We start from the raw sequence: 26,814 nt of genomic DNA on the forward strand, positions 1-26,814 counted from the left end.
TCAGGTAAATAGATGCATATCTTTTTCTCTAGAAATATTTTCGAATGAAAAACTAAATGTACTAGCATAGGCCCTGAATGTCGTGGTAGCTATTGTGTTTAATGTACAGACGTTTAATGGTACAGATGGTTTGATGTTGGAGATAATGTACTGTGCGGTATTAAATACACAACAAATGTCAGATATACCTACATAGCATTTAGACAATGACATTAGAAATTTAAATGCAATAAAAATCTGTCCAAATGAATCTTGGTTGTTATTTTTTTTTAATACTCAAAATTAATGTCATTGTCTAAAAAAAATGTAACACATAATTACATAAAGCCAAATGATCGACTCTCCAAAAATAACACAAGAAACAGCACTTGCATACATTTTAAGGTATATAAATGTAAACATTTTAATTTAGTTTCTTTTAAATATTTTTAGACTTGGCATTGGATAGTACTTGTAGCTACATGGTAAATTTAAATACATATTATGTCAACACAACAAAATATTCTTTCATTTCAACACGACCACAATCATTCTCATATCCTATTTACAAAACACAGACATTCAAGTCATTTATTCAACAATATGGTAACATTTGTCGTAAATTTCAAAAAAGGCAGAAATGTGTGATCAAATATCAATTTTATTTGGTAGTAAATAGTGTCGAAGTTGTAGTAGTCTTTTAGGGTATAGATTTGCTTCGTTTGAAATTTACGGACATACAAAGTGTTCGACACATCTTAAATGTTTTATTATTTATTCTTTCCAAAACAGACTAAGTAGGTATGTTGTTATACATAAGGTACTTCAAGTAAGGTAAGCTAAACGTTTTGATTAATTATATTATCTCTTTTTTTGTATGATGGGCGATGGGCGGTAGGAAGTTGACTATTTCACAAGTTTATATTGAGATTTATTTGTTATTATCAGTGAAACTGCATTCGTACCTCATCGGCATATTTTTTGACGTCATCGTTATGCTGCTTACATATTAATAATTATATTTTGAGTTATGCTAAAGTATTACAAGTACCTATACATTTAGTGAGTTCAAAGAAAACCAAAAACTCTCTTTTTTAGTTATTGTGAAGTAATATTTTAATTTAAAAAATTAGTTAAATTTATCCTTGTTGCAAAACGTTCGTGCATATTTATTAAAAAAAAACTATTTGCATTATATTAAATCTCAACAATTATTTCAGCTTTTATCAAGAAATCTGCTGTGATATTTGAGCCCTTATTTATGACAGAATTAAAAATTATGAAATATATAATTATTCGTATCTATGACATTTTGTCTATACTTAATCCCTTTCCATCCATTTTATCTTTCCAAATTACTTGCCATATAATATACAAATTATTTAAAAGTTACTTGCTCAAAATACTCTTACACGATATTTTATATTTAGCGAAATTCTCTCAATACTTTACACACAAAAATCTACACCCAACTATAAGATCGCACAAGTTGGATAATGTATATTTTAAATTATAATTCAATATTTTGCACAATTACGCGAATTATTCTAGAAAATTAAGTAAATAAATATTTATAAAAAAAAATGCGATCATGTCGATATGTAAATAGTAAGTACAAGTTGTTTTTTGTTGTTTTCAATTAAAGTTATATTGTTTTTGATGTAATTTTAAGTGCATATTATTAATATAGGATTGCACTTGAGGCGCGATATGTAAATTGTATAGAAATAAATAATGTTTTTGACTGAAATGCATTCATTTAATTTTATACTTTAATATTAACGACTTATGTGTGAGGTTTGTCCGGCCTTTTGACGTTTTGTTTATATATTTGACTTCCCGTTTCCGCCGAGTTTCGTGTTATTATTTCGTCAGTATTGACGCCACAGATGGATGGATGTTGTTAAGTACATAAATATGCAATAGAAAACGAATACCTATTTGAATGATTCGCAGGGAATCTATACATATAAATTATATGATACACCTAATATTTCAGGATCTCAACTCAAAGTATGGTCCCATCTTAGTCCCATCCATGTCCCAACCGGCAGAAAGCATATTATAAACTTGGCATGTAGATGTCGGCGGCCGATCGTAAGATCAGACAGATCGTAATGTTCCTGTGTAATGTTTTGACGATAGTCACATTAAACCAATACATAAGTAAGATAGGTTCGTTAGATTGCTTCAGATGCCCGAAGGGCAAACTGCCCAGAAATAGGAGCACCGCCTCAACTCAGGGAACGAGTCAAAGTTTTTCACGTTTCACAATATGCCTAGGAATTTCACGATATGCCTGCCGCCGACATAGACACAGGCCTCACTTGGCACTAGGAACTTGTTTACCAAAAACAGGATGTGGTAAAAGTCGTCGACTGGCATACAAAACACATGGGCGACTTAGGAAACATCTACCAAGCACCATTGCCAAGCAGGCGAAGTTTTTATATCAAGAGACGGGCTTTAAAAAAACACGGTGTACATCCTGATAATAGGTAATAAATAACATACTTCGAATACAACTATTGTCACAGAATAAATAATAGTAATGTTTATGTATATGCGCCATACGATAAAAAATATAATAATATAGTTCGTAGCTTACTATTACTAGTATACTAGGTACAGAAGACTCACTTTCTAACAAAACGCGTCTGATTACGATCAGAACAGATAAGGCCGCTAGGTGGCGACAGCGCCACGCGCGGCTTATGGCTAGCCACCAAAATTGGTGTGGAACGAATGTACTTATAGCTACCTGTAGCAAAGCGACGAAAACGCGGAGTGAGCCACGCCTGCTATTGTAGACAATCTAATGGAGAATGTGTCGAACTGTCGACAAAAACAAGTTATGGTGTTACACCCGAATCAGCCATAATGGGCTGTTTTTTGTTGAATTTTTTTATCGTCAGATACAAACTTTTGTGGATAGACAGAGTTCCCAATTCAGTAAATAAGTGCAATTTCCATGTACTTACACCCTAAATAACGTATGGTATTTTCGTAACCCAACAGAAAATTACATTATTTTTCATTTCGTAATTTTATTCCGTCCCGAATGAGGATCTCGAAAATAAAATGCAAACTCTGCTGCCCAGCACATGAGCCCTTTGTTTATTGGCGCGTAGCGTAGCTGTAATCCCATCAAAAACATAAATGTAAAAAAGGAGAGCCAAGTTCAATACAAAAATTATGCTTGGCTGTGGGGTTCGCCGCAAAAAGAATGGAGATCTAAGAGTGCCTAGTTCTATGCAAAATCCAAATATGTATTTATAGGAACAAAATAACATTATAAACGAGTATTAAACTCTATTTCTTTGCTTTATTGGATACCTATAACAATTGCTGTTATTTAAAAAAAATGCGAGATCTTAAAGCAGGTTAGATTTTACTTGGCCAGTTTTCATTACATCAGTCATTTTATAAAGTTATTCAACATATATATTTTGTAATTCTGATAAAAACTGGCCAAGCCAAATCTAACCTACTTTAAGATCTCACATTTTTTTAAATAACAGCTATTGTTATAGGTATCCAATAAAGCAAAGAAATAGAGTTTAATACTCGTTTATAATGTTATTTTGTTCCTATAAATACATATTTGGATTTTGCATAGAACTAGGCACTCTTAGATCTCCATTCTTTTTGCGGCGAACCCCACAGCCAAGCATAATTTTTGTATTGAACTTGGCTCTCCTTTTTTACATTTATGTTTTTGATGGGATATCAATACTTTTTGTAAAGAAAACTAGGCAGGTATTGAGATTTAATGTTTTTTCTTGTGTTTCCGCTGCATGTTTTTTACTTCTGTTCTTTGTATTAATCATGTGGTGCCGCGCGCCGCCAACGACACACCGTTGGCCGGTTGTATAGCGCGTATTACAGGTTTTTTGTATGGGGACCCCCCCTATTTTTTAACTTTTTTTTATTTTTAGATTTTTTCCTACGCTTACACACAATTACCGAGCTGGATTCCAAATGTCATCCTTCTAGGTCATCTGGAAGTAGGTTAGGTTTAGGTACTATATGTCAGTCACAATAAAAAACCGGGCAAGTGCGAGTCGGACTCGCGCACGAAGGGTTCCGTACTATAATGCAAAAAAAAAAACAAAAAAAAAGCAAAAAGAAAACGGTCACCCATCCAAGTACTGACCCCTCCCGACGTTGCTTAACTTTGGTCAAAAATCACGTTTGTTGTATTGGAGCCCCATTTAAATCTTTATTTTATTCTGTTTTTAGTATTTGTTGTTATAGCGGCAACAGAAATACATCATCTGTGAAAATTTCAACTGTCTAGCCTGGTGACAGACGGACGGACGGACGGACGGACGGACGGACAGCGAAGTCTTAGTAATAGGGTCCTGTTTTACCCTTTGGGTACGGAACCCTAAAAATGCTGAAATATCCCTTGAAATTGGACACTTAAAACACATATTGTCTAGCTATCACGGTTCGTGAGATACAGCCTGGTGACAGACGGACGGACGGACGGACGGACGGACGGACGGACAGCGAAGTCTTAGTAATAGGGTCCCGTTTTACCCTTTGGGTACGGAACCCTAAAAAGAAATTTGTATGGGGACCCCCCCTATTAATTAACTTTTTTTTGTTTTTAGATTTTTTCCTACGCTTACACACAATAACCGAGCTGGATTCCAAATTTCATCCTTCTAGGTCATCTGGAAGTAGGTTAGGTTTAGGTACTTATATGTCAGTCACAATAAAAAATGGTTTTTTTTGTATGGGGACCCCCCCTATTTTTTAACTTTTTTTTATTTTTAGATTTTTTCCTACGGTTTCACACAATAACTGAGCTGGATTCCAAATTTCATCCTTCTAGGTCGTCTGGAAGTAGGTTAGGTTTAGGTACTATAAGTCTGTCAGTCAGTCTTAAAATTTACGATTTTTTGACCTTCATATCTTTATAACCGTTTGAGCTAGCTTCATGAAATTTGGGCTTCTAGATGTCCTTATGGATATAATTAAACACACGTAGTTTTATGTGTTTACGTTAAAGATGTTTTGAGTTGTAGAAGGGTCAAAAGTGGCACCAAGTGGTTCGTGTAATATTACACTTGGCGCTGGCTAGCCAGTTCCTTTGCTTGAACTTGGCTTGACACGCTGCCGCGTGTCTAGATAAGACAAGTTTAGTGTAAATGTCAAGTTTAAGGATTCCATTGTAGCCACAAGATGGCAGGACCTATCTTGGCGCGGTCAAGGGTGCGAAACTCCTGACTTCGGTCAAACTCGGCTCCGCTCGGCTCAGCATTAATAAGAAATAAAATAAAAAAGCCTTTATTGCCATGTAACTACATGCTCAGCATTGCTCCGAGCAATTATTAGGGTTGACACCACTTGACTTCCTTTTGCGTGCACGACCACAGATAAGATAATCACTTGATTTTTGACTACCCTAAATAGCCGAAAGGGATAGTGCCATATATTAGAAAGGGATAGCATGAACTGAACCTGAACCTGAACCGGTGTCAAAGTTCGTTTTTGTAGGAAGTTTCCTTTCTGTACGGTAGTATATACTATTCATTATTCTGTGGTGCGGTCTCGTATATAACAATAACAATATTTTTGTTCACAATAAAAGTTTAACAGGCATGTTACAGTGAACCCCGCACTAGGCATGGCCTGTCTATCGGGGGTCATGATCATCGCGAGATACCAATATAATAAACATAAGAATAGGAATTAGGAAAGAAAGAGTGAAAGAAATATATATTATACTACCTACTATTTGGGTCAAAGTATCTCTTTCTTCTTACTCACACTATCGATACGTGCGCCGCAACCACCAAGGTGCGGTGCGGTAGTCTGTTACGGCTGCAAAATTTGCACCAATGTCAGACCATGCCAGACGGGCATAAGGGCGGTTACAGACGCATTACTTTACTACGAACTACGAAATAATACCATAATACACATGGTCACATGGCAACAATTTGAATTACGTCAAATACTTCAAATCAAAATAGTACCACACGGAATTTCGGAACGTACCCATATTAATTTGTCAAAGTGCTTCGCGTGATGATTTTATAACAAAAGAAAAGGGTATTTTTTGAAAACAATGAATGCGATAATACGACTAAGTTTCTTTTAAACGTTAAAATAGTGTGTTCGTTGTTGCGGATGCACCAACCCAACGCTATAAATAGCTGAGCCAGCTAGACACTGCCAATGTTATCAAACAAATCTTCTAGACCAGCATAGAAGTTTTGAACTCCTCTAGTAATTTCGCAATGTTTTTGCCGCTGATGCACTAAGATTAAGTTGCGGGCGTGTTGTTTTTAGTGTTCGTCCGTTGCAAACTGAGCAAACATGGATTTACTCGATTTGCCCGTTGTAATGATTGAGAATATTCTGTCATACTTAACATATGACGAAATCGCGAAGAATAGAGTGGTAAGTACCTTTTATTAAGCTTGTTTAGTGCTCTGTCGACAATAACTTGTATATTTTTACTCTTATAATTGCTTTATATACAGTTTTTTTTATTACATAATTATTTTTTTCTGATGTATGTACTCTTAATATTTCATTAGTTTTCCTTTTGTAACTTTTCAAAAAAGAAGTTGTTGGGCTTTGGCACTAAAGGAATATAAGTTTGATTTATCCGATCTCAGCAGAAACTACATGAGAAACTTAATTTAAATAGTAAAAGCTTGACTAGCAAGAAAAAACCTCTAGTTTTTGAAAGAAGCTTTATTTTTCTTAGTATACTTTATTTTACAAAATATTTTTTGGCTTTTAAGTCTTAAAGTAAAATACATCAATCCTTTTGCATTATTGATACAGGACCATATACTCTGTGTCAGCGCTTGAAAAAGCTGTTAAATTTTTTCAACCCAATCTTTCGTTGTTCGAAAAAAAAAAGGAAAAAATCTTTCGTCAACATAGAGTCCTAAGTTTTACCTAACTATTAGTGGATTGTTTTTCCTGTATATACCTATGTCTAGTTTTATAGTGTGACTTGTAGGACTTTACTGCTTGAAACATAACTATAGATTGAGTTGTCATAGAAATGGAAGCAACATTGTTATTACTTGCGAAAGTAAACCACAGTTATTTTTTAATTTTCTTAATAGAACTTGTCACAACACTGTTTTGTACATTTTGCATGGTTCTAGGTATGTAAGGCGTTCAATGAGCTGTCAATGCGGATGCTTAACCGAGGGTTCCTAATGATAGAGAGACGTCATGCCCTCGCACTCAAGACTGTTAAAGCTCAGCTGCCTAGGCGAGAGTCTGAGCGCAGGTAAATATTATTGATTCATTATATTTTACTACTTAAATCTTCTTGAGACAGAGGTGTAGGGTTGGAGCCGGAGTAGCTTTATTTGACGTTCAAAAGCGCATTGTAATATGCCTACTTGAATAATAAACTATCTTTATCTTACTGACAATGGTTATCATCAATTAAAAATAATGGATTCTAGAAAGAGGTACTGGTAACTTCGTAGTAAGGTACTTATACAGGGTGTCCCAGAATTCGATGTCAAGCCGTAAACGGATGATAGACCAAGTCATAACAGTTATCATAAAAATACAATAAAAAATCCAACTCATGTTTTTTAAAAATTATGGTCACTTTAAAAATTCACAAAAAAATCCACACCCTGTCATGGTTCTTTAACTCTTGTTACTACAAATTCCATAATTTATTCTAATGTTTTTATTATTGTGTAATCTTGAATAATTACAGGGGGTGGATTTTTTAGTGAATTTTTAAAGTGACCATATTTTTTAAAGAACATGAGTTGGATTTTTTTTGTATTTTTATGATAACTGTTATGACTTGGTCTATCATCCGTTTACGGCTTGACGTCGAATTCTGGGACACCCTGTATCATCTTCGTTTCCCAACTGTAAAAAAAGTTTATTTATTACCATCTTGGATTTCACGGGCCTATAAATCCCGGTCTTTTGATAGGCTTGCGTGGGGATATAGATCCAACACGTGGAGGCCCTTTGGAGAGCTTTAATGTCATGTATTATTAACTTCTTTCCCCTGTGGTTTAGTCTGCGTAGAAATCATTAAACCTGAAATATGTTCTGCCTTCAACAATTTATCATATATCTTTAAATATATTAAAGAATATATGAGGCATGTCATGTTATCCAGTTTCAAAGTATGTAGTTTTATTAGTAATCTCACAGGAAACAGGATTATTCCTATCTTTAAAAAGTAGGTAGATATATTGTGACAAATATACAGTAATCACATGCAAGCTATGCATATTATACATACATATGTATGAGTTTGTACAAACAATGATATCAACCTCACGTTTCTGAGGTCATTAGTTATGTAGGTATTGAAGTCACGTGTGACATATTATTTATTAATACTTTAAGTCGTAAAATTTATCTTCTAGAAACTATTGCTAATTAGTATTGTGTATCTTTAGGATTATGCAGATTTTTTTTAATACGGCAAATTAATTTGAAATAGGTAAATAATGAGTAATGTATAACACAACATTAAGTTAAGATATAAAACACGCAAAAAAACGAAGTATTACGGCAAATCTAATTTAGTCTACTTAGGTAACTATTATTAAATTCAACAACTATCTAATCTAAGGGTTCATCCACATATTACGTCACAGCTACAGGCGGAGGCGAAAGGGGCGCAAGCCAAGTGTGACAGTGTATTAACGACCTATCTTTGTCTTTTAGTGAGACAAGGGAGGGAGGGGCAGGGGTTCCTAAAAATCGAAATTTTCTGTGATATAATTAAAGGACGACCCCTAATCAATTTTCTAAAATTTCAGATATCACCCTTTGGCCCGCCACTGTGACATCCTCACGTCGATCGAGACGCGTATATCCATGCTCAATATGACATACTCCAAATTTATCGACAGTGGCGTCTGCTGTTTTATACCCGGAAAGGTAATGTTGACTTTTATACCAGAAAATAACCAGGCGTGGCTCACTCCGCGATTATTCGCGTCGCTACAAGTACACGCTGCCCACACCAATTTTAGTGTCTAGCAGTAGTAGGAACGGACGGACGCCTGCTCGCGCTTGCGCCACCTTGCGGTCATATTTGTCGTAATAAACGCGTTTTGTTAGAGAGTGAACTTTCTGTACCTACTTAGTACCAGGCGTGGCTCACTCCGCGATTTCGTCGCGTCGCAACAAGTACATCCGTCCCACACCAATTTTGGCGGCTTATGGCTATAAGCCGCTCGTGCCGCTTGCGCAACCTAGCGGCCATATCTGTCCTGATCGTAACAGACGCGTTTTGTTAGAGAGTGAATCTTCTGTACCTAGTACTATTATTTATTCTGTGCTAGTACTATTATTTATTCTGAGCTAGTACTATTATTTATTCTGTGCTAGTACTATTATTTATTCTGTGCTAGTACTATTATTTATTCTGTGCTAGTACTATTATTTATTCTGTGCTAATATTATTATTAAGTCTGTGAAATACCTTTTTCAGGTTATAGACGAAATCCGTCGAGTCCTACACATAGCAGAGAACTCCAAATCGCCCCCGCGAGCCCATGAGGTTCTACAAGAACTACGGGACATCTCCAGCATGGCTATAGAACATTTCGACGACAAGATATCGCCGGCTTTAAGGGCGAGGTTGCAACAGCAGGCCGCGCCTATGCCGCCGAGACCACATGGTAATTAAAAGTTGCTAAAATGCGCACATTTTCGCCAAATTTCAAGCTCAAAAGTGGCTAATTTTGGCAACATTCGCCGAGAACGGTTCCAATGATTAAACTAAAACCTGTGGGCGTGTTAGAGGAAGTTGCCGTTTTTGGGTACCCCAGTTTAAATGTTGCTAAATTGGCCAACTTTTTTGGGGCAATTGTAAAATGGTCCACCGAAAGGCTAAGAGGTCCTACAAAAACTAAGGGACATCGCCAGCATGGCTATAGAACATTTTGACGACAAGATATCGCCGGCTTTAAGGGCGAGGTAGCAACAGCAGGCCGCGCCTATGCCGTCGAGACCACATGGTAAATAAAATGTTGCCAATTATGGCAACATCGGCAACTTTTGGGTCCACTAAGTGCAAAAGTTGGGAATTTTGGCAACTTTTGCCGAATATGGGTATGGAATAATAAAGTTGCTAATTTTTGCGCTCAGCATCAATATATCTTTTGAAATTTTTGCATTGAAAAGATGCTAAGTTTGACACAATAATTGGCAACTTTTTCTGTGACCACGTCAATATTAATATTTGGTCGTGACAAAAATAAAGTATGTAATTATATTTTTAGAAACGATTTTACGAGTACGTAGTACGTACTATAACAATCTGAAAAAAGTACAGTTGTATCATATATGTTTTTTAAGTAACCAACTTTTTTTTATGTTCACAGTATTCTCTCCGCTCGCAATACGTCAGGAGGTGTCTTCACTTCGCCGTCGCTCCATACTGAACGCCAAACTGTCTCTATACCTCGCCACACAGTACAAGAAGTACCACAACAAAGTGAGTTCATCGATTAACTTAAGTAGAGTAGGGACGCTAAGGACAAAGAATTTAGTAAATTGACCTGCCTGTTCTTATTTCTATCGCACGCGCGAAACTATATTGCTGTCCCGTTCACGATGCCGGCGGTCAATAACCCCTTGAAAACCACGCCTATCGTGTGCTGTTCGTTACTGTGAACATAGTCGGAATGCAAGAAAGCGAAAGAGTTTCGCATGTCAAAAGTAACGCCGTCTACTCGAGAGTAGACCGGATCTCTATCTGAATCCCTATAGTAGTTTGTGTTACAAGGGATCAAAATGATATATTTCCGTCAAGGGCGTACATTGAATCCTGAGCGTAATGAGGGATTCAAGTGTTAACGCCCAAGACGAAATAATTTTGATACTGTATGACACATACTGCTTTTCACTCACACACACCAACTAGGAGGAAAATAAAAAAACTTAGTGTTGACACAATCTGATGCTTAAACAGATTATTCAAGCTAATAAAATAATGTACAAAAATTTTTAAAAATAGTGTGCTTGAACAGAAAAGTGTCACTTTGATCCCTCCTAGCAGGGAGGCAAAGTGCCACTTTGATCCCTCCTAGCAGGGAAGAAAAGCTCATTTCCGAATAGGTGGTGTGAAAAAGTCTTTTCTCCTATCTTTGCATTCCCTAATATTGTTTGTCATAATGATCAGTTGTCCTAACACTAAAAACCCTAATTTTGTTTTCCCTATTGATTACTTATCCTAATGTTATTGAGCATATTTTCTTTTTTGCGAGGGTCGCAGTTCTAACCCTAACCTAACCCACATTTGTGGCAGCAAGTTCTAAAACCTAACCATTTTTCAGAACCTTACATTGTGGAAAATAATCGTTATGATAATTGGTCGTTAGGGCATGTGCCCATTAAGACAAACCAGTTAGGGCAAGTGACTTTAGGACAAACGTTGTTAGGGATTCAGAATGACACCCGAGTAGACCAAAGGTATGGTGCCCTCGCTCGAACAGATGGCACCATACCTTTGGGCTAAAACGAATAGATGGCGATACTTTTTGACATTTAACAAATTTAACACATATCAGTGAAAAAATAAGGATCACAGTCAAATGGCGTTCTAAAAGTGTCTATTAGTGTCGATAGATGGCAGTAAATGTACTGACTACATAATTTACTCTGACAATATTCTTCTATACTCTGTATCTTTAGGTATTTAAATAAAAGTAAACAAAGAATTTGTACATTTTCGGGTAGTTATAACATTTATTGGTGAACCAACCAAATACAAAACCGCCTGGATCTGTCACTGAACGGCCTGACTTTAGCCTACATTATTTGATCATGTAATGTTTTCATCTACCCTCAACTGGGTTAAGGAGCCATTTGAGGGTAGATTTTGTTTACTTTTATTTAAATACCTTCAGATACAGACTGTAGTCTAAATTCTCATTGGCGTAGATAGTGTATTATATGGCGTTACGTTTTTAGCAGATGATGGAGTATCAGAAGATCGCGTGGCGTCAGCGGATCGTCATACGGCGTATGCTGGCGCGACAGAGAAGGCAGGAGGCTAATATTGGTAAGACAACATCCATTCTCAATAGGGTATTTGACATTTTTTTAGGGTTCCGTACCCAAAGGGTAAAACGGGACCCTATTACTAAGACTCCGCTGTCCGTCCGTACGTCCGTCGCCAGGCTGTATCTCACGAACCGTGATAGCTAGACAGTTGAAATTTTCACAACAAAAGTCACAAATGATGGTCAAAGTCTGGCACCCGCACTTTACTGACGAAACGCTTCTAACAAAATGGCAATACATCGTGACGTCATCATGCAACATTAGAAGCCGTTTCGATGTATGGAAAAGAAGGAAATTGCGATTGTCGGTGAAATATTGCGTTTGTTGGTATACAATATTTTTTAATAAAATGTAAGGAATCGAATGGTACCATTAATTTTTACCTATTTAAAAGTTAAATTTTTTTTTTAAACTTTATGGGTCTTATATTTTTTTTTACCTATACCCAGAATTTTTTTTATGTTTCCAATGTATTTTCTATATATATAACTAGATTTAGTTATAATAAAATTTAACATGTGTCAACAACACTATTGCCCTTGGCACTATATTTAACGAAAACGTGGTCATGTAACCTGTATACCACTGCAACCAAGCTTTCAGTCCATCAATGTGACGTTCCACGGCAAAAGGTACCTTAGGGCGGCTGGCGCTTATGTCCTATAGCACCGCAATAACATTGGCGCGACGTTAATAATAGCGTAAGCGCCAACCGCCGTAAGGTACCTTTACCCGTGGGACGTCACAAATAATCATACGTCCGCTTTTTGGCAATTTTATCCCTAGAACTGGGGCGGATTTTAGTTAATAATTATGTTTTATTTTCAGCCGAACTCAAACGTCGTATAGACGAGTGCGATATACGCTACAGCGAGCTCACACACACGAAGCCGGCGGTCGGGCCTAGTATTTCGGGTAACTACAACTATTAGGCTTAGAACGAACTGCGATTAAGAGCCCATCAACGTGCACACTAGCGCCACTGCTAAATAATCGTCATTATTTAAATTTAACGAAAGATATTTAAAAAAGGGGACAGCTACGTACTGTATTTTGTATTTAAGTACCTTTTGAATACACCAGACTAGTTTTTAGGGTTCCGTACCCAAAGGGTAAAACGGGACCCTATTACTAAGACTTCGCTGTCCGTCCGTCCGTCCGTCTGTCACCAGGCTGTATCTCACGAACCGTGATAGCTAGACAGTTGAAATTTTCACAGATGATGTATTTCTGTTGCCGCTATAACAACAAATACTAAAAACAGAATAAAATAAAGATTTAAATGGGGCTCCCATACAACAAACGTGATTTTTGACCAAAATTAAGCAACGTCGGGGTGCTTTTTTGTGTTTTTTTTTTTGCATTATGGTACGGAACCCTTCGTGCGCGAGTCCGACTCGCACTTGCCCGGTTTTTATGTTAATCTAGGCGTCCAAAGTTAAAACGGCCGTTTTTGTTTTGAGTTCCTAGATCGAAAAAATAAGGATCAAAGTCAAATGGCGTTCTAAAAGTGTTAATCATTTTTGTCGAAAGATGGCAGTAAATGTACTGCCTACATAATTTACTTTGACAATATTCCTCTATTTCAAATTCTCTTTGTAAGTAGCATTAGCCTACGTGATTAGTTAAACACAGGCTAACTAGATGGCGCTAGTGGTATGTGTATTCAATGCTTGGACTTAAATTCTAAACTTAAGGGAGTTTTAAAATACGAAGCGCTTTATGTTTACATTTAAATATCCTGCATTCAAAAAGATCTACAATTAAGGTTCCGTCACACAGGCGCGTTTTCCTGGCGGGGAGTTTTTATATATAGTTCGTTTTTTTTTAGCATTAGAAAGAACTTGCAAGAAGGAAAGCGATCTTGACATGTCTTTTAATTGAAAAACGCTGTTTAAAATTCAATAACTATTACTTATGAAAGCAGAGGAATATAAATGATCGTATTAGATTCATAATTGTTACATATTTGCCGTAACTTATTTTTAAAATGTGTTTTTCAATTAAAAGACACATCAAGATTGTTTACCTAATTTCTAATGCTAAAAAAAACGAACTATAAGGGCCCACTGATTAACATTCCGCCGGACGGTATCGGCCTGTCAGTTGTTCGGAACTGTCAAAATTTTGTTCTAACTGACAGGCCGATACCGTCCGGCGCACTGTTAATCAGTGGGCCCCTTAAAAGCGGCGCGCCCCGCTCACACCCCGCCCGGAAAACGCGCCTGTGTGACGAAGCCTTTAAACATTTTCATCATCATCATCATCATCTCAGCCATAAGACGTCCACTGCTGAACATAGGCCTCCCCCTTATGGGGGGTGAATGCCATAATCGCCACGCTTGGCAGGCGGGTTGGCGATCGCAGTCGAGTACACCGAGTTTGAGGGACGCTGCTGCCCGTCCACCGGTGGTCTTGGACGTAGTTTAAGGACATACCCGGGTCCCGGGTTAAACATTTTGGTTTCTAAGTATTATAAAACGATATGTAAAATGTAATAAGTTACAATAATAATATGTATTGTAGGAGCAGAATCTCCACCGCCGGCCGCGCCGCTGCGCCACTTCGGCAGTCAGATCAAGTTGGACCTCTCCGTGTTGCCTATCGGCACCAATCGCCGAGGTCGGAGCTGTAAGTACTATAACGTCTATAACTACATAATTACCACAGAATAAATAATAGTACTAGGTACAGAAGACTCACTCGCGTCTGTTACGATCAGGACAGATATGGCCGTTAGGTGGCGACAGCGCCACGCGCGGCTTATGGCTAGCCACCAAAATTGGTGCGAGACAGATGTACTTTTAGCTACCTGTAGCAAAGCGACGAAATCACGGAGTGAGCCACGCCTGACCCTAGGCCGTAAGTGGGATTTTCTGCCCGCCACGCGAGGAGAAAATCTCACTTCCTGGCCAAGGCAAGAAATATATCTTTAGAAAAAATACGGGCGGTAATTCGCAAAGCGTCAGATCGCATATTTATCACGTTCGGTTCGTGCCACAAACACCTGCGATCAGGGGCATTCACGAATTCACCGCCCTGGGGGCTGTCCATAAATTAAAATCAAATCCCCCCACCCCACCCCCCGAAATAATCCAAAAATCATGCTTCGAATGACCCCGTTTCCTCCTACGTCATGCATCATCCGATGTCCAGAATCCCCCCCCTCCTAATTTGAAATGACGTAATTTATGAATAGCCCCCTGGGTGTGTAATATACTATTACGCATCTATTTGAAGAGTTCTACTTTTATACAATGTTTTTTTGAAATTGAACAGATGGAATACCAACTTTACTTTTTTTGTGAAAACAATTCAAAATACAGTCCAAATTTTTGTCCTTATAATCGGTTTAATAGACTTACGTGTCTTGTTATTTCAGTCAGTCTCGGTACAATAAGTACTGAGGTCGATTGAAGTAGCATGACAAATACGAACGTTTCCGAAAAAATACGATGGAAAACAATGCACTACAATCCGTACCAAAGTCTTGTTAGATTTCAAACATTTATGAACAAGGCCATTAAAATTTATATTCCAGTACTGCCCAACATAAGGCCGAGAAAACCAGTCATCCGCATGCCGAGTCTGTCAGAGGATGACCCCCCCGCGGCCCCGGACGCGCCATCTACTTCCCGGGACGCGCCCAGACCCAGCCCCAAAACCAAGGTCAATAATATGCATATTTTGAGAAAAATATAACATAGACAAAAAAACCGGCCAAGCGCGAGTCGGACTCACGCACGAAGGGTTCCGTGCCGTTAGGCAAAAAAATCACGTTTGTTGTTATAGCGGCAACAGAAATACATCATCTGTGAAAATTTCAACTGCCTAGCATCACGGTCCATGAGATACAGCCTGGCGACAGACAGTCAGACGGACGGACAGCGGAGTCTTAGTAATAGGGTCCCGTTTTACCCTTTGGGTACGGAGCCCTAATAATAACGATAAGAAGAAGTTGGGGCAGATAGCAAGATAAAATAACCTATCTTGTTATTTTAGTTTTTTTTTACTTTTACACTATTATTTTACGCAGTTTTTAGGGTTCCATACCCAAAGGGTAAAACGGGACCCTATTACTAAGACTGCTGTCCGTCCGTCCGTCCGTCTGTCACCAGGCTGTATCTCACGAACCGTGATAGCTAGACAGTTGAAATTTTCACAGATGATGTATTTCTGTTGCTGCTATAACAACAAATATTAGAAACAGAATAAAATTAAGATTTAAGTGGGGCTCCCATACAACAAACGTGATTTTTGACCGAAGTTAAGCAACGTCGGGCGGGGTTGTGGCAATGCCACCTATATGTATATACTTATAAATACATATTATTTACTTATATACATAAATAGTACATACATATTACAAATATACTTAAATACTAAACATAACTAAATATATACATCATATAAATACACTTACATATATAAATATAACACTTAAATCATAACAGGCACATACATATTTAATTATACATATATAGATGTCAATAAATAAACGTAAATATTTGCAACTACAAAATGCAAGTTCCCGGCCGTGTCGACAGCAGCGGCAGCGAGTCTTCACCGCGCCAACCGGTCCTGCCCGGCGCCCCGCCGCTCCCGCCAGTGCATATCCCGACTCCGCACTGAACGCACGTCGCTTTGCGCTACCACCTACTTCGCTTTCTATCGCACCTGCTTACGCTTTTCTTATGAATTTGTGTTGCTGAACATTATAATGCTTGAAGATACGCTTGTGAGTTGTTATTTACCACTGCATCCCCGCTATACAAGTACTTTACTGGTAAGTCCGCTTTGCATTCCTTAGCAAACAAAGACCGTGCACTCCATCACTACAGGGTCAGTACTTTGATGGGTGACCGTTTTTTTTGCCTTTTTTTGCATTATGGTTCTGAACCCTTCGTGCGCGAGTCCGACTCGCACTTGTCCGGTTTTATTTTTATACTATAATTTTACGCAGTTTTTTTTTGTGAACTCAATTGATTATATATTTATTTTCTGGTAAGATTATTATTTTACATGCGTGAACTAATTATATTTCCTTAATTTTCAGGTCCAATCCACGCTAGCCAAGATCCGCGGCATCACCAACGAGATTCGCCACCTGACCAACTTATCTCGCAACATCGAGGGCACGATGAAACGACCCTATTGTACCCCTGAAGATTTGGAAGAGGTGAAAAAGATGAAACTAGACTAACCGAGCAATAATTGAAGGTCTGTTTATACCCTTATAAAGAGATAAGGGACAACTTATGTCAACCTAGCTTTTAAACATTGACTATACTCTGTATCTTTCATCATCATCATCTCAGCCATAAGACGTCCACTGCTGAACATAGGCCTCCCCCTTTTTTGGGGGGTGAATGCCATAATCGCCACGCTTGGCAGGCGGGTTGGCGATCGCAGTCGAGTACACCGAATTTGAGGGACGCTGCTGCCCGTCCACCGGTGGTCTTGGACGTGGTTTAAGGACATACCCGGGTCCTGGACGTGGTTTAAGGACATACCCGGGTCCTGGACGTGGTTTAAGGACATACCCGGGTCTCTGTATCTTTAGGTACTTAAATAAAAGACATGTAACACCTCTGGAGTTGCAGGCGTCCATAGGCTACGGTGACTGCTTGCCATCAGGCGGGCCGTAAGCTTGTTTGCCACCGATGTGGTATAAAAAAAAAGTAAACAAACAATTTGTACATTTTCGGGTAGTTAGTAACTAACCGCTAACCGGCCACTTACAAAACCGCCTGGATCAGTCACTGAACGACCTGACTTTAACCTACGTTATTTGATCGTGTAATGTTTCCATCTACTCTCAACTGGTAGTCGAGTCATTTGAGGGTAGATTTTGTTTACTTATTAATTAAATACCTAAAGATACAGACTATAGATTTTAGCCATCTTTGATCTTACCCAATCAATGTATCTTAGAACTAGAGCAGCGGTCGGCAACCAGCGGCCCGCGAACCTCGCTTGCGGCCCGCGAGCCACCCTGGTTACTTTGTATGTAGTATTGACAAATGACAATGTCTGATAAAGTCATAAATATTAACAAAGATTGGCCCGCGTCCACTTCATTAAACTGCTATGTGGCCCTTGGCTGCTAAAAGGTTGCCGACCGTTGAACTAGAGTAACTAAGCAATAATTGTAAGTCTGTTTATTCCCTTATAAAACACGTAAGGGCCCCCCCACATCTGGCGTCTTTCGAGCGTCGGCGTCTACAATTCTATGGCCGACGTCGACGCAACGTCGACGCAGCGTCGACGCAACTGCGCAGCGACGTCATTTTCCATAGCGCTGGACCGACGCCGACAGACGCCGATGCTTGAAAGACGCCAGATGTGGGGGGGCTCTAAGAGACAACCAATGTCAACCTAGCTTTTGAACATTAACCAGAGAGTAATAATATGGGGCATTATCCATGAAAAGGGACCTTAATGTCGATGGCGCTTACGCCGCACAGCGTCGCGCGTCATTGTATTTATATCGGAGCGTCGTTAATAATGGCGTAAGCGCCATCGTCAATAAGGTCCCTTTTCATGATAACGTCACATATAAAAATTACAGATTGCTCATGCATATAAATAACCACGTAGAATTTAGTACATTGAACCGCCTGTTCCTGTCTATCACATGCGGGTAGTTATATTTCATTCCCACTCGCACACTGCCATTGACCGCCGGCATCATGAGCGAGACAGCAATAATTATAATTACGCGCGTGCGACGGAGATAGCAACAGCCCGCCTGTCAATGTACGAAATTTACTAAACAAGGGATGTACCAATACTCAATTACCTTTAAAACACCAATCTATTACACTGCCATGTGTGTTTAGCCTTTATATGTATAGGTAAGTGAACCTAAAGGCCTTATAATAGAGTTCAAATTTGCGGAATAAATGTTAGTAAATATCTTTGTCAGTTTGGTACATCTCTTACTTAAGAATGTGGATAATTGGATAGATTAGATATTTATGATTATGATATTGTATAGAAATATCGATAGAATAGACTATCGGGTAATGTGACTCATCTTCAAATTCGCCAGTAACTGGCCACCCCGAACTAAAAATGAATTCTATTCACCTATAAATATAATTCATTTTATTTTAGTATAAGGTGGTCAGTTATTGAAATCTTATACTAAAATGAATACTGTTTATAGGTGAATAGAATTCATTTTTAGTTTAGGGCGGCCAGTTACTAAAAATGGCCAGTTACTGGCGAATTATCCTATCTCCTAAACAGTCTAAGGATACTGTAAATTTCGTAAACGGTCGTAAAAATAAACTTCTTGACGAAGACTAATACTAGATAAAAGAGTTTTTCATCACACTTGCTTGTAAAGGATGTTATTACAGGTACGTGATGCGGTCTGTAACTTCTAAATTACGACCAAGGGCCCGAATTGTAATGTACGTACGAAATTAGGCAGAAGGTTTCTTTATATCCCCTTTTTTTTGTACAAGTGTGATGAAAAACACGGGCGGTACAGGAATTACGAACTCGTGTTAATTAAGTCCTCGTCTTCGGCGTCGGACCTCAATTCACACTCGTTCGTAAATTCTTATTTGTTTACTGTCCTTAGTACACGTACACTCAGCAGCATAAGTTGCTAAGCGGGCCAGGGGTTCAAAATGATCTTGACGTGACTTTATTGTTAAGAGAATAAGAGCGTGTCAAGGTAATTTTGAACACGTCGGCCGCATAGAAACTTCTGCTGCTGACTGTACTTTAAAGTTTTGGTGTTTTTAAATTCCGCCTACTAATAATTGTCACTTTATTATATTAGGTGTCTGTGACATTATCGGTTAGTTTTAAAGGGGTCTTACGCGATCAGTAAATATTGTCAGTTTTTATTATCATTAATAACTGACATTGTTTTATTGATTGACGATTTATTGATTGGAAACCTTTTGATTCGAATAATTTGTGCTAAATTACTAATATGTATAAGGGATCGCGGATTTATACATTTATAAAGTGTGCACGGTAGTGTTAAGCCAAGTTTTCGAAAGTGGCACATATGATATGCTTTAGCGGTATTATGTATAAGATTTTGTTATAAAAGCCTTATTTAATGCAATAAAAAAATGTTTTGAGAGAATAAGGTAGAAAGGAAGTTGATGTTTTAGTTAAATTACTATGGTATAAGTTGTATGTCGAAAATTTGTATTCGATTTATGGTAAATCATATGTTTATTAGTTTAAAGAGCAATATATTCAGTATATGTTTTCTTTTTGCACTTTTGAAATAAAATAAAGTTAACGACAATAGTCACTTTGTTTTTGTTATAAATATTATAATAGCTTACCTAGTGGAACCATATTTTAATTAATTAAAACGTACTATACAGGATGGCTACAAAATAACTAAATTCCCGTTGTCAGGGAGGTTTTGGCTAAATTGGCATTATACTGAGCAACTTTTACTATGGGACCAATCCCGAAATCGCGAAAAAATTTGGCTGTTTCATACATTTTGGCTGGTCCATTTTCTATGGGAGGGTAAAATTTTTTTCGCGTTTTCGGAGTCGGTCTCATAGTACAAGTTGGTCAGTATAATTCGAAAACCTCCCTGGAAATAGGAATGTAGTAATTTTTTAGCCACCGTGTATAAGCGATTAATTTTAACATGTTTTATTTAATCTAGAAACTCATATTATTTACAATTTATAAACATTAAGCGCTTATAACTTTGCCGCCATACAAGCAGGTAACATTTTAGTAATATCAATTTGTCGAACACTTTATTTTCAGCACCCATTTAAATATAAGTTTTGGCCATGTAAGTTTTCTTGATTTGTGTAGGTATGTAATCCTTCATTATCCACTTTATTACACATTGATTTTTGGAAGACACTATTTTGTTAACCGGCTTAAAAAAAGGTTTCCTTTTTATTTTCCTAATCGTCAAATCTTTTAACTACAAGTTGTTAAAAGCAATATTAGACAGAAATGTGTAACATCAAACTTGTCATTTTAACACTAGATTTTTATATAACACTAATGTATGGGTATGCTAATTGATAATAATTTTTAAGTATGCGTTTACTTATAGAAAATAATAGGAAGTTTTATTGACAGTGTATGGTACTTATGTGTTCATAATAAGGCAAACTAACTTATATTGTATCTAACAAGTGCGGGAATACATAAAAGTATTATGTTAATACTCCTATATTAGAAATAAATATATTATTCGGACGATCATCTTTTATTTCGATTCTTTTTTAAACATATAAATTCTCCAGCTAAAATCCATTAACTTTTGGGTTATTTCTACTCATCAGAAATACGAGTACTATCGTTTTAAAAAGAAAAAAAACACCGTCACCAAACTGACACCCAAAATTTGTATGAAGAAATGGGGACACGTTTTCTTTGTCTCATTCAATAGTACCTACCTACTCTTGATTATGAGCAGTGATCGGCACGACCCGTGACGCACCGCGGGATTCAAAGAGGAAATAATAATATGGACATGACATGATTCGCAAAAATTAAGAGTTATGTGTTTGTAAATAGAAGTCAGAATATTTAATAAATTAATAAAATGTATCATTTTTCATTAAAGAAAATATAAACGTTGGTTTTATTTTATACTGCGTAAAATATTACGTGCACTCATATAAAATATGTACCTAAGTGTTAAAATATTAATCATTTGAAGTGCATAAAAACCCTTTTCCCTACCTGGCTACTACTACCTGGCATGTCGAAGGTCGCTATCGTGTTTTCTATTGTTTGCGTTTATTGACCAATCCCGGGGAATATCCATATTAACATAATGATTGAGGTCATTGACACCATGCGGCACGGGTCGTGCCGATCACTGATTATGAGTCTAAATAACACAAAAGTTGATGAAAAATGGTACCAATTATTGTGAAAACCACACAATCAAAAATCTTTGGAAATATCAAGCCTTGATCGAATGATATTGCGGGACATAAAATAAAGAAAACTGGTTTTACACTCATTTATATTTTATTAACAATAACAACTTAACTATTTGTATAAATAAGGCACGTAATTAGCGAGTATTTTGATATTACTGTCGCCAGGTGCTTAAAAAACTTTTATTGCACATGACCCAAACAAAATATACAATAATATTATAATAAAATATATAAAAAAATCCATAAAATATTGCACAACCCGATTAAAATATTATATTCTTAATTCTTTTTTTACAAATTGATATAAATTATATTAAAGACATTTTTTATTATATACTTAATATATAATTAGTATGTCTGATTATAAAAAAACGATCGAATCTCCAAAAAACGACTAGCAATTACTCGCCATTAATATAATTTAATAATAATAATAAGTTAGTTGATAAAAGGCACATGTTTCTAAATAAATGTTGGTTAATTTCGTTAATTCTTATAAACATTTGAATTATAGTTTGTTTTTTTTTTAGCATTAGAAAGAAGGTAAGTGATCTTGACATGTCTTCTAATTCAAAAATGCTTTTTATAAATATTATTCGTTCATTCATTCATTCATAAATCAGTAATGCTATTACTTATGAAAGCAGAAGAGTCAGATCGTAAATATGTATTCATAATTGTTACATATTTGCTGTGACTTATTATTAAAACGTGTTTTTCAAAAAAAGACATATTAAGATTGTTTACCTTATTTCTAATGCTAAAAAAACGAACTATAATAACACAGCAAATAAAGTTGTGATTATTGGCAAGATAAAATTAAGACAAATATACCTACCTATTATACCTAATGTAATTTTCAAGTTTATAGCATCAACCAATTGACAGCTGAAGTAGATAGCGTTGCATTCACGCAGAATATCAAACGCGCTGACTGTCAGCGCTATTTGCTTTAGCTGTCATTCGGCCATAATATATATTGCACACTTCATTGTACATTTTGCATACTTCTTTGGGCCCGATTCGGATTTTGAAATAGACATCTATTAGATATCTTTTAGACGTCACCAAGATACGATAACGATATGTTTAAGATCTAACCTGACAAATTTGACATTTGCGCGATTCTGGAGATACTCTTGAACGATTTCCGCAGGATATGACTTAGAGATCTAATTCACATCTAATAGATATCTTACTCTATCTAACGTAAAAGAGTACTATTAGTTATTCTGTGGTAAAAGTGACATTGGTTGCCCGAATTGCGCTGCAGAAGAGAACTAGTTGATATCTAAACTATAACGTATCTAGAATGGATCTAGTACGTGTCTTGTGAATCTTGAAGTTCGAATACGGCAGTATGTCCCGTACTGGGACAGGGTCCGCTTTCCTACTTTTCTCCTTCCACTTCGCTCTATCGTTGCAACCGTCATATTTGAATAGAAAGTTACTACATAGTGTGACATAAAATAGTATAAATTAAAAAATGGAACTAAAAAATTCCATACTACCAAATTGTTGCCATTTCACGTCATAACGTAGGAAGTGGCGCCCTCATTTATTTTCTAGTCTATGTCGCACCCTACATTTTGCCATCGTAAATGCCATATAGAGTATAGAGTTGGCTTGCTCCGAGTCTAACTTTTTAATGTCATTATAGTGGTCAACGCAGCTTACCGCGGCCCATCTAATAAATTGCAAAAGTTTAACATTCGAGCTTCCGGTAATATTTAGCCATTTTGACACGTAATAGACCTAATCTAATAGACCATCGGCGAAACCACACGCTTTCGTATTTTTTTAACTGTGGTCAAAAATCGTAAAATTTCTAAATGTTACATCTTGAATTTTTAATGAGCCATCCAACGTAAAACGCTTGATTTGCGTAACTAATTTGAAATTTAAAAATCAAGGATTTGAGGTTTGGAAATGATTATGCATTTAATGATTAGTAATTATGCAAATTGTTGACCGAAATTTTAGAAATTAGGACTAGGAATCGAATTGGCAATGGAACATTTTCCTCCCCAGCTATTTAACTCACTTACTTTGACGGTTAATCGTCTTTTGTGTAAGATATCTTTATATATAAACGCGAGCCACTTTAACGGTAGACCTAAATGAAATTATGCTCAATCGAAAGAGCTTGAAAAAATATCACTTTTGAATCGAGAACATGTATCCGCAAAATTCGTATTGTCGAGTATTTTGCATTTAAAAGTGAAAAAATTTCGACAAAGAATGCAAATGTTCAATTTGTTGGTTGTCATTTGACAGCGTTTGTTGCGTTTAGAAACTGCAAACATGCTTACAAGTTAGGTTGGTCGTTTTTTTTTTAAATAAAAAGCAAGACGAATATTACTGTTTATTTGATGACTCCGGTATGTATAATGGTTATTATTTGCATTAAGTTTCGTTTCATATGGATATGTATACCGGTATAATTATTACATTTTTTTTTAAGCCAGAACGTGCGATAGTCTGTTACGGCTTTTAAGACGATTGCAACACTGCCTAGACGTCAACACCATTCGGCTTTGGGGTGTTTTGAATTACTAATTTATTCGAAAATACGTGATAAAAACCTGTTAAATAGTGTATTGTGTGTGTTAACAATAAAAAATAGTCACCGAACATAGTGCAAAGTGCAAACGCCATCGTAACGTAACGAGATTTGAACTTCAAAGCGTTCCATGGGAGTATTGTGTTTAGTATTCAAAAATTCGACCTATGCAACCGTGGCCCGGTGGCAGAATGGCACAGGCACCTGCTGCGATAGCAGAGGACGCTGCTTTGATTCCAGCCTGGGGCACTGGAGGCCTTGGTCACTTTTTAGGGTTCCATACCCAAAGGGTAAAAACGGGACCCTATTAAATACTAAGACTCTGCTGTCCGTCTGTCTGTCACCAGGCTGTATCTCAAGATCTCATGAACCATGATAACTAGATTAACTAGACAGTTTAAATTTTCACAAATGATGTATTTCTGTTGCCGCTATAACAACAAATGCTAAAAACAAATTAAAGAAATATTTAAGCGGGGCCAATGCAATGCTAGGCTGGATATGACCGATGAAATGAGTAAATTTTTATTAATATGTTTTAATATGACATGTTGGTGGCAAACAAGCATACAAGGCTGTTAATGCCGATGGTAAGTGGGAGTTTAGACTAGACCTCTGCTTCTCCAAGGGACTCACGTTGCTGACCGGTTACAAATCTATTACACTCTTAAAATATTTAAGCGGGGCCAATGCAATGCTAGGCTGGATATGACCCTATGAACCTATTAGCGAGTCCGACTCGCACTTGGCCGGTTTTTCTTAGTAGGTATATGACATTTATTTCAGATGTACTTCATTGTCCGTCTGTCTGTCTCATGAACCGTGATAGGCCTAGGCAGTTGAAATTTTCACAGATGTATTTCTGTTGCCGCTATAACAACAAATACTAAAAAGTATGGAACCCTTCGTGCGCGAGTCCGAACCGCACTTGGCCGGTTTTTCTTACAATAGTAGGTATATGACATTTAAGGCTCCGTCACACAGGCGCGTTTGGCGTGCGGCGCGTGAGCGGGGCGCGCCACTTTTTCATATAAAACGCTCAGGCCCGGCTCTGAAAACGCGCTGGTGTGACGGAACCTCTATTTCAGTTTACTCCACTGTCCGTCTGTCTGTCTGTCACCAGGCTGTATCTCATGAACCGTGATAGCTAGACAGTTGAAATTTTCACACATAATGTATTTCTGTTGCCGCTATAACAAGAAATACTTACTAAAAAGTGTTCTGTTCTTGGTGGGTGAATCCGACTCGCACTTATCCAGTTTATTTTTTTTGTGAACGAATTGAATATTAACGGATAGGCATTCATATTAAAGAATGAAATCGCAGTCATAATTTCCATACTTTCACTTTAGTGCCATGAAGGGTAGGTACAAAAGGGTTCCCTCTTTTGAGATTGGAAAGTGGGCTAGGTTATAAATGCAGCCTTCACAGAACCGATCTGCGACCAGAAAAGTGGGTCAGGCTAGAACTGTGATCCTTAATTCCTTATAGAACCAAACTGCAACCAGAAGTGGGTTAGGTTAGGTTAGAACTGCGACCCTTACAGAACCGAACTGCTACCAGAAAAGCGGATTAGGTTTTTTAATTACATAATTATTTGTTTTTAGATATATCGGAATAGTAAATTTTTAGAGTTATAATTGTATGTTACGGATTTAAAGTTTTCTGAGATGAGATAGGTTACTTAATTCAAAATGAGTATTACCTATTATTATTATTTATTTTACCCGAGCGTGGCCGGGTTTTCATCTAGTTAAAACATATTTTCGATGACATCAAGCGCGCTGCAGAAGTGTACCTACTTTTGAATTGTTTTGAGCAGTTGCTCATAGAAAAAGGATAGATTTACACCGCAAAGAAACCCAGTCAACTTTCATATAGTTAGACCGTAAAAAGTCTGCAGCGATTTTCATAGCCCACGCAGTGCAAGTGCCATTTGAAACATCAAACTTCTATGAAATTATGACGTATAAATAACACACTGCGTGGGCTATCAAATCCGCTGCTGACTTTTATTGGTGCGAGTTCTATAGTCTGGCGGAGTTGTAACTGTTCTGACTATTGTGACAAAGCGTTCCACTCGTCATAATGTGATAGGAATCTGACTTGTTGATGTACTTACACACCAGAGTGTGACAGATAACTTCAAAATCTGCGCATAGTTATGACCTCTCCAAACATCACCGATAATCGCGTATGATTTGCAATACATTGCGGGATTTGGTCGATCGAGTGAATTCGTTGCTCATACATAGCCAGCAATTATCTAAAATCGCATGTCATTTGTTGCAACGTCTGTATAGGGCCCGATTCGGATTT

At 37.3% G+C, this 26,814-nt stretch overlaps 1 protein-coding gene across 2 annotated transcripts; it reads left to right on the forward strand.

The window, feature by feature from the left end:
- Window positions 1–5,969: 5,969 nt before the first annotated feature.
- LOC134675889 (F-box only protein 28) lies at window positions 5,970–18,195 on the forward strand. Of its 2 annotated transcripts, none has more exons than XM_063534223.1 (10): window positions 5,970–6,396; window positions 7,122–7,249; window positions 8,769–8,889; window positions 9,446–9,635; window positions 10,341–10,453; window positions 11,932–12,022; window positions 12,853–12,939; window positions 14,551–14,655; window positions 15,566–15,693; window positions 17,081–18,195. In XM_063534223.1, the coding sequence occupies exons 1-10, from the start codon at window positions 6,313–6,315 to the stop codon at window positions 17,225–17,227; spliced, it is 1,194 nt and encodes a 397-aa protein (XP_063390293.1). In that variant the 5' UTR covers window positions 5,970–6,312; the 3' UTR covers window positions 17,228–18,195. The 2 variants fall into 2 exon arrangements, with proteins under 2 accessions (XP_063390293.1, XP_063390294.1); XM_063534224.1 differs by having other exon boundaries at window positions 11,935–12,022.
- The last annotated feature ends 8,619 nt before the right edge of the window (window positions 18,196–26,814 follow it).

The sequence above is a fragment of the Cydia fagiglandana genome, chromosome 23 (assembly GCF_963556715.1).
Source record: "Cydia fagiglandana chromosome 23, ilCydFagi1.1, whole genome shotgun sequence".
In the NCBI taxonomy this organism is placed as follows: Eukaryota; Metazoa; Arthropoda; class Insecta; order Lepidoptera; family Tortricidae; genus Cydia; species Cydia fagiglandana.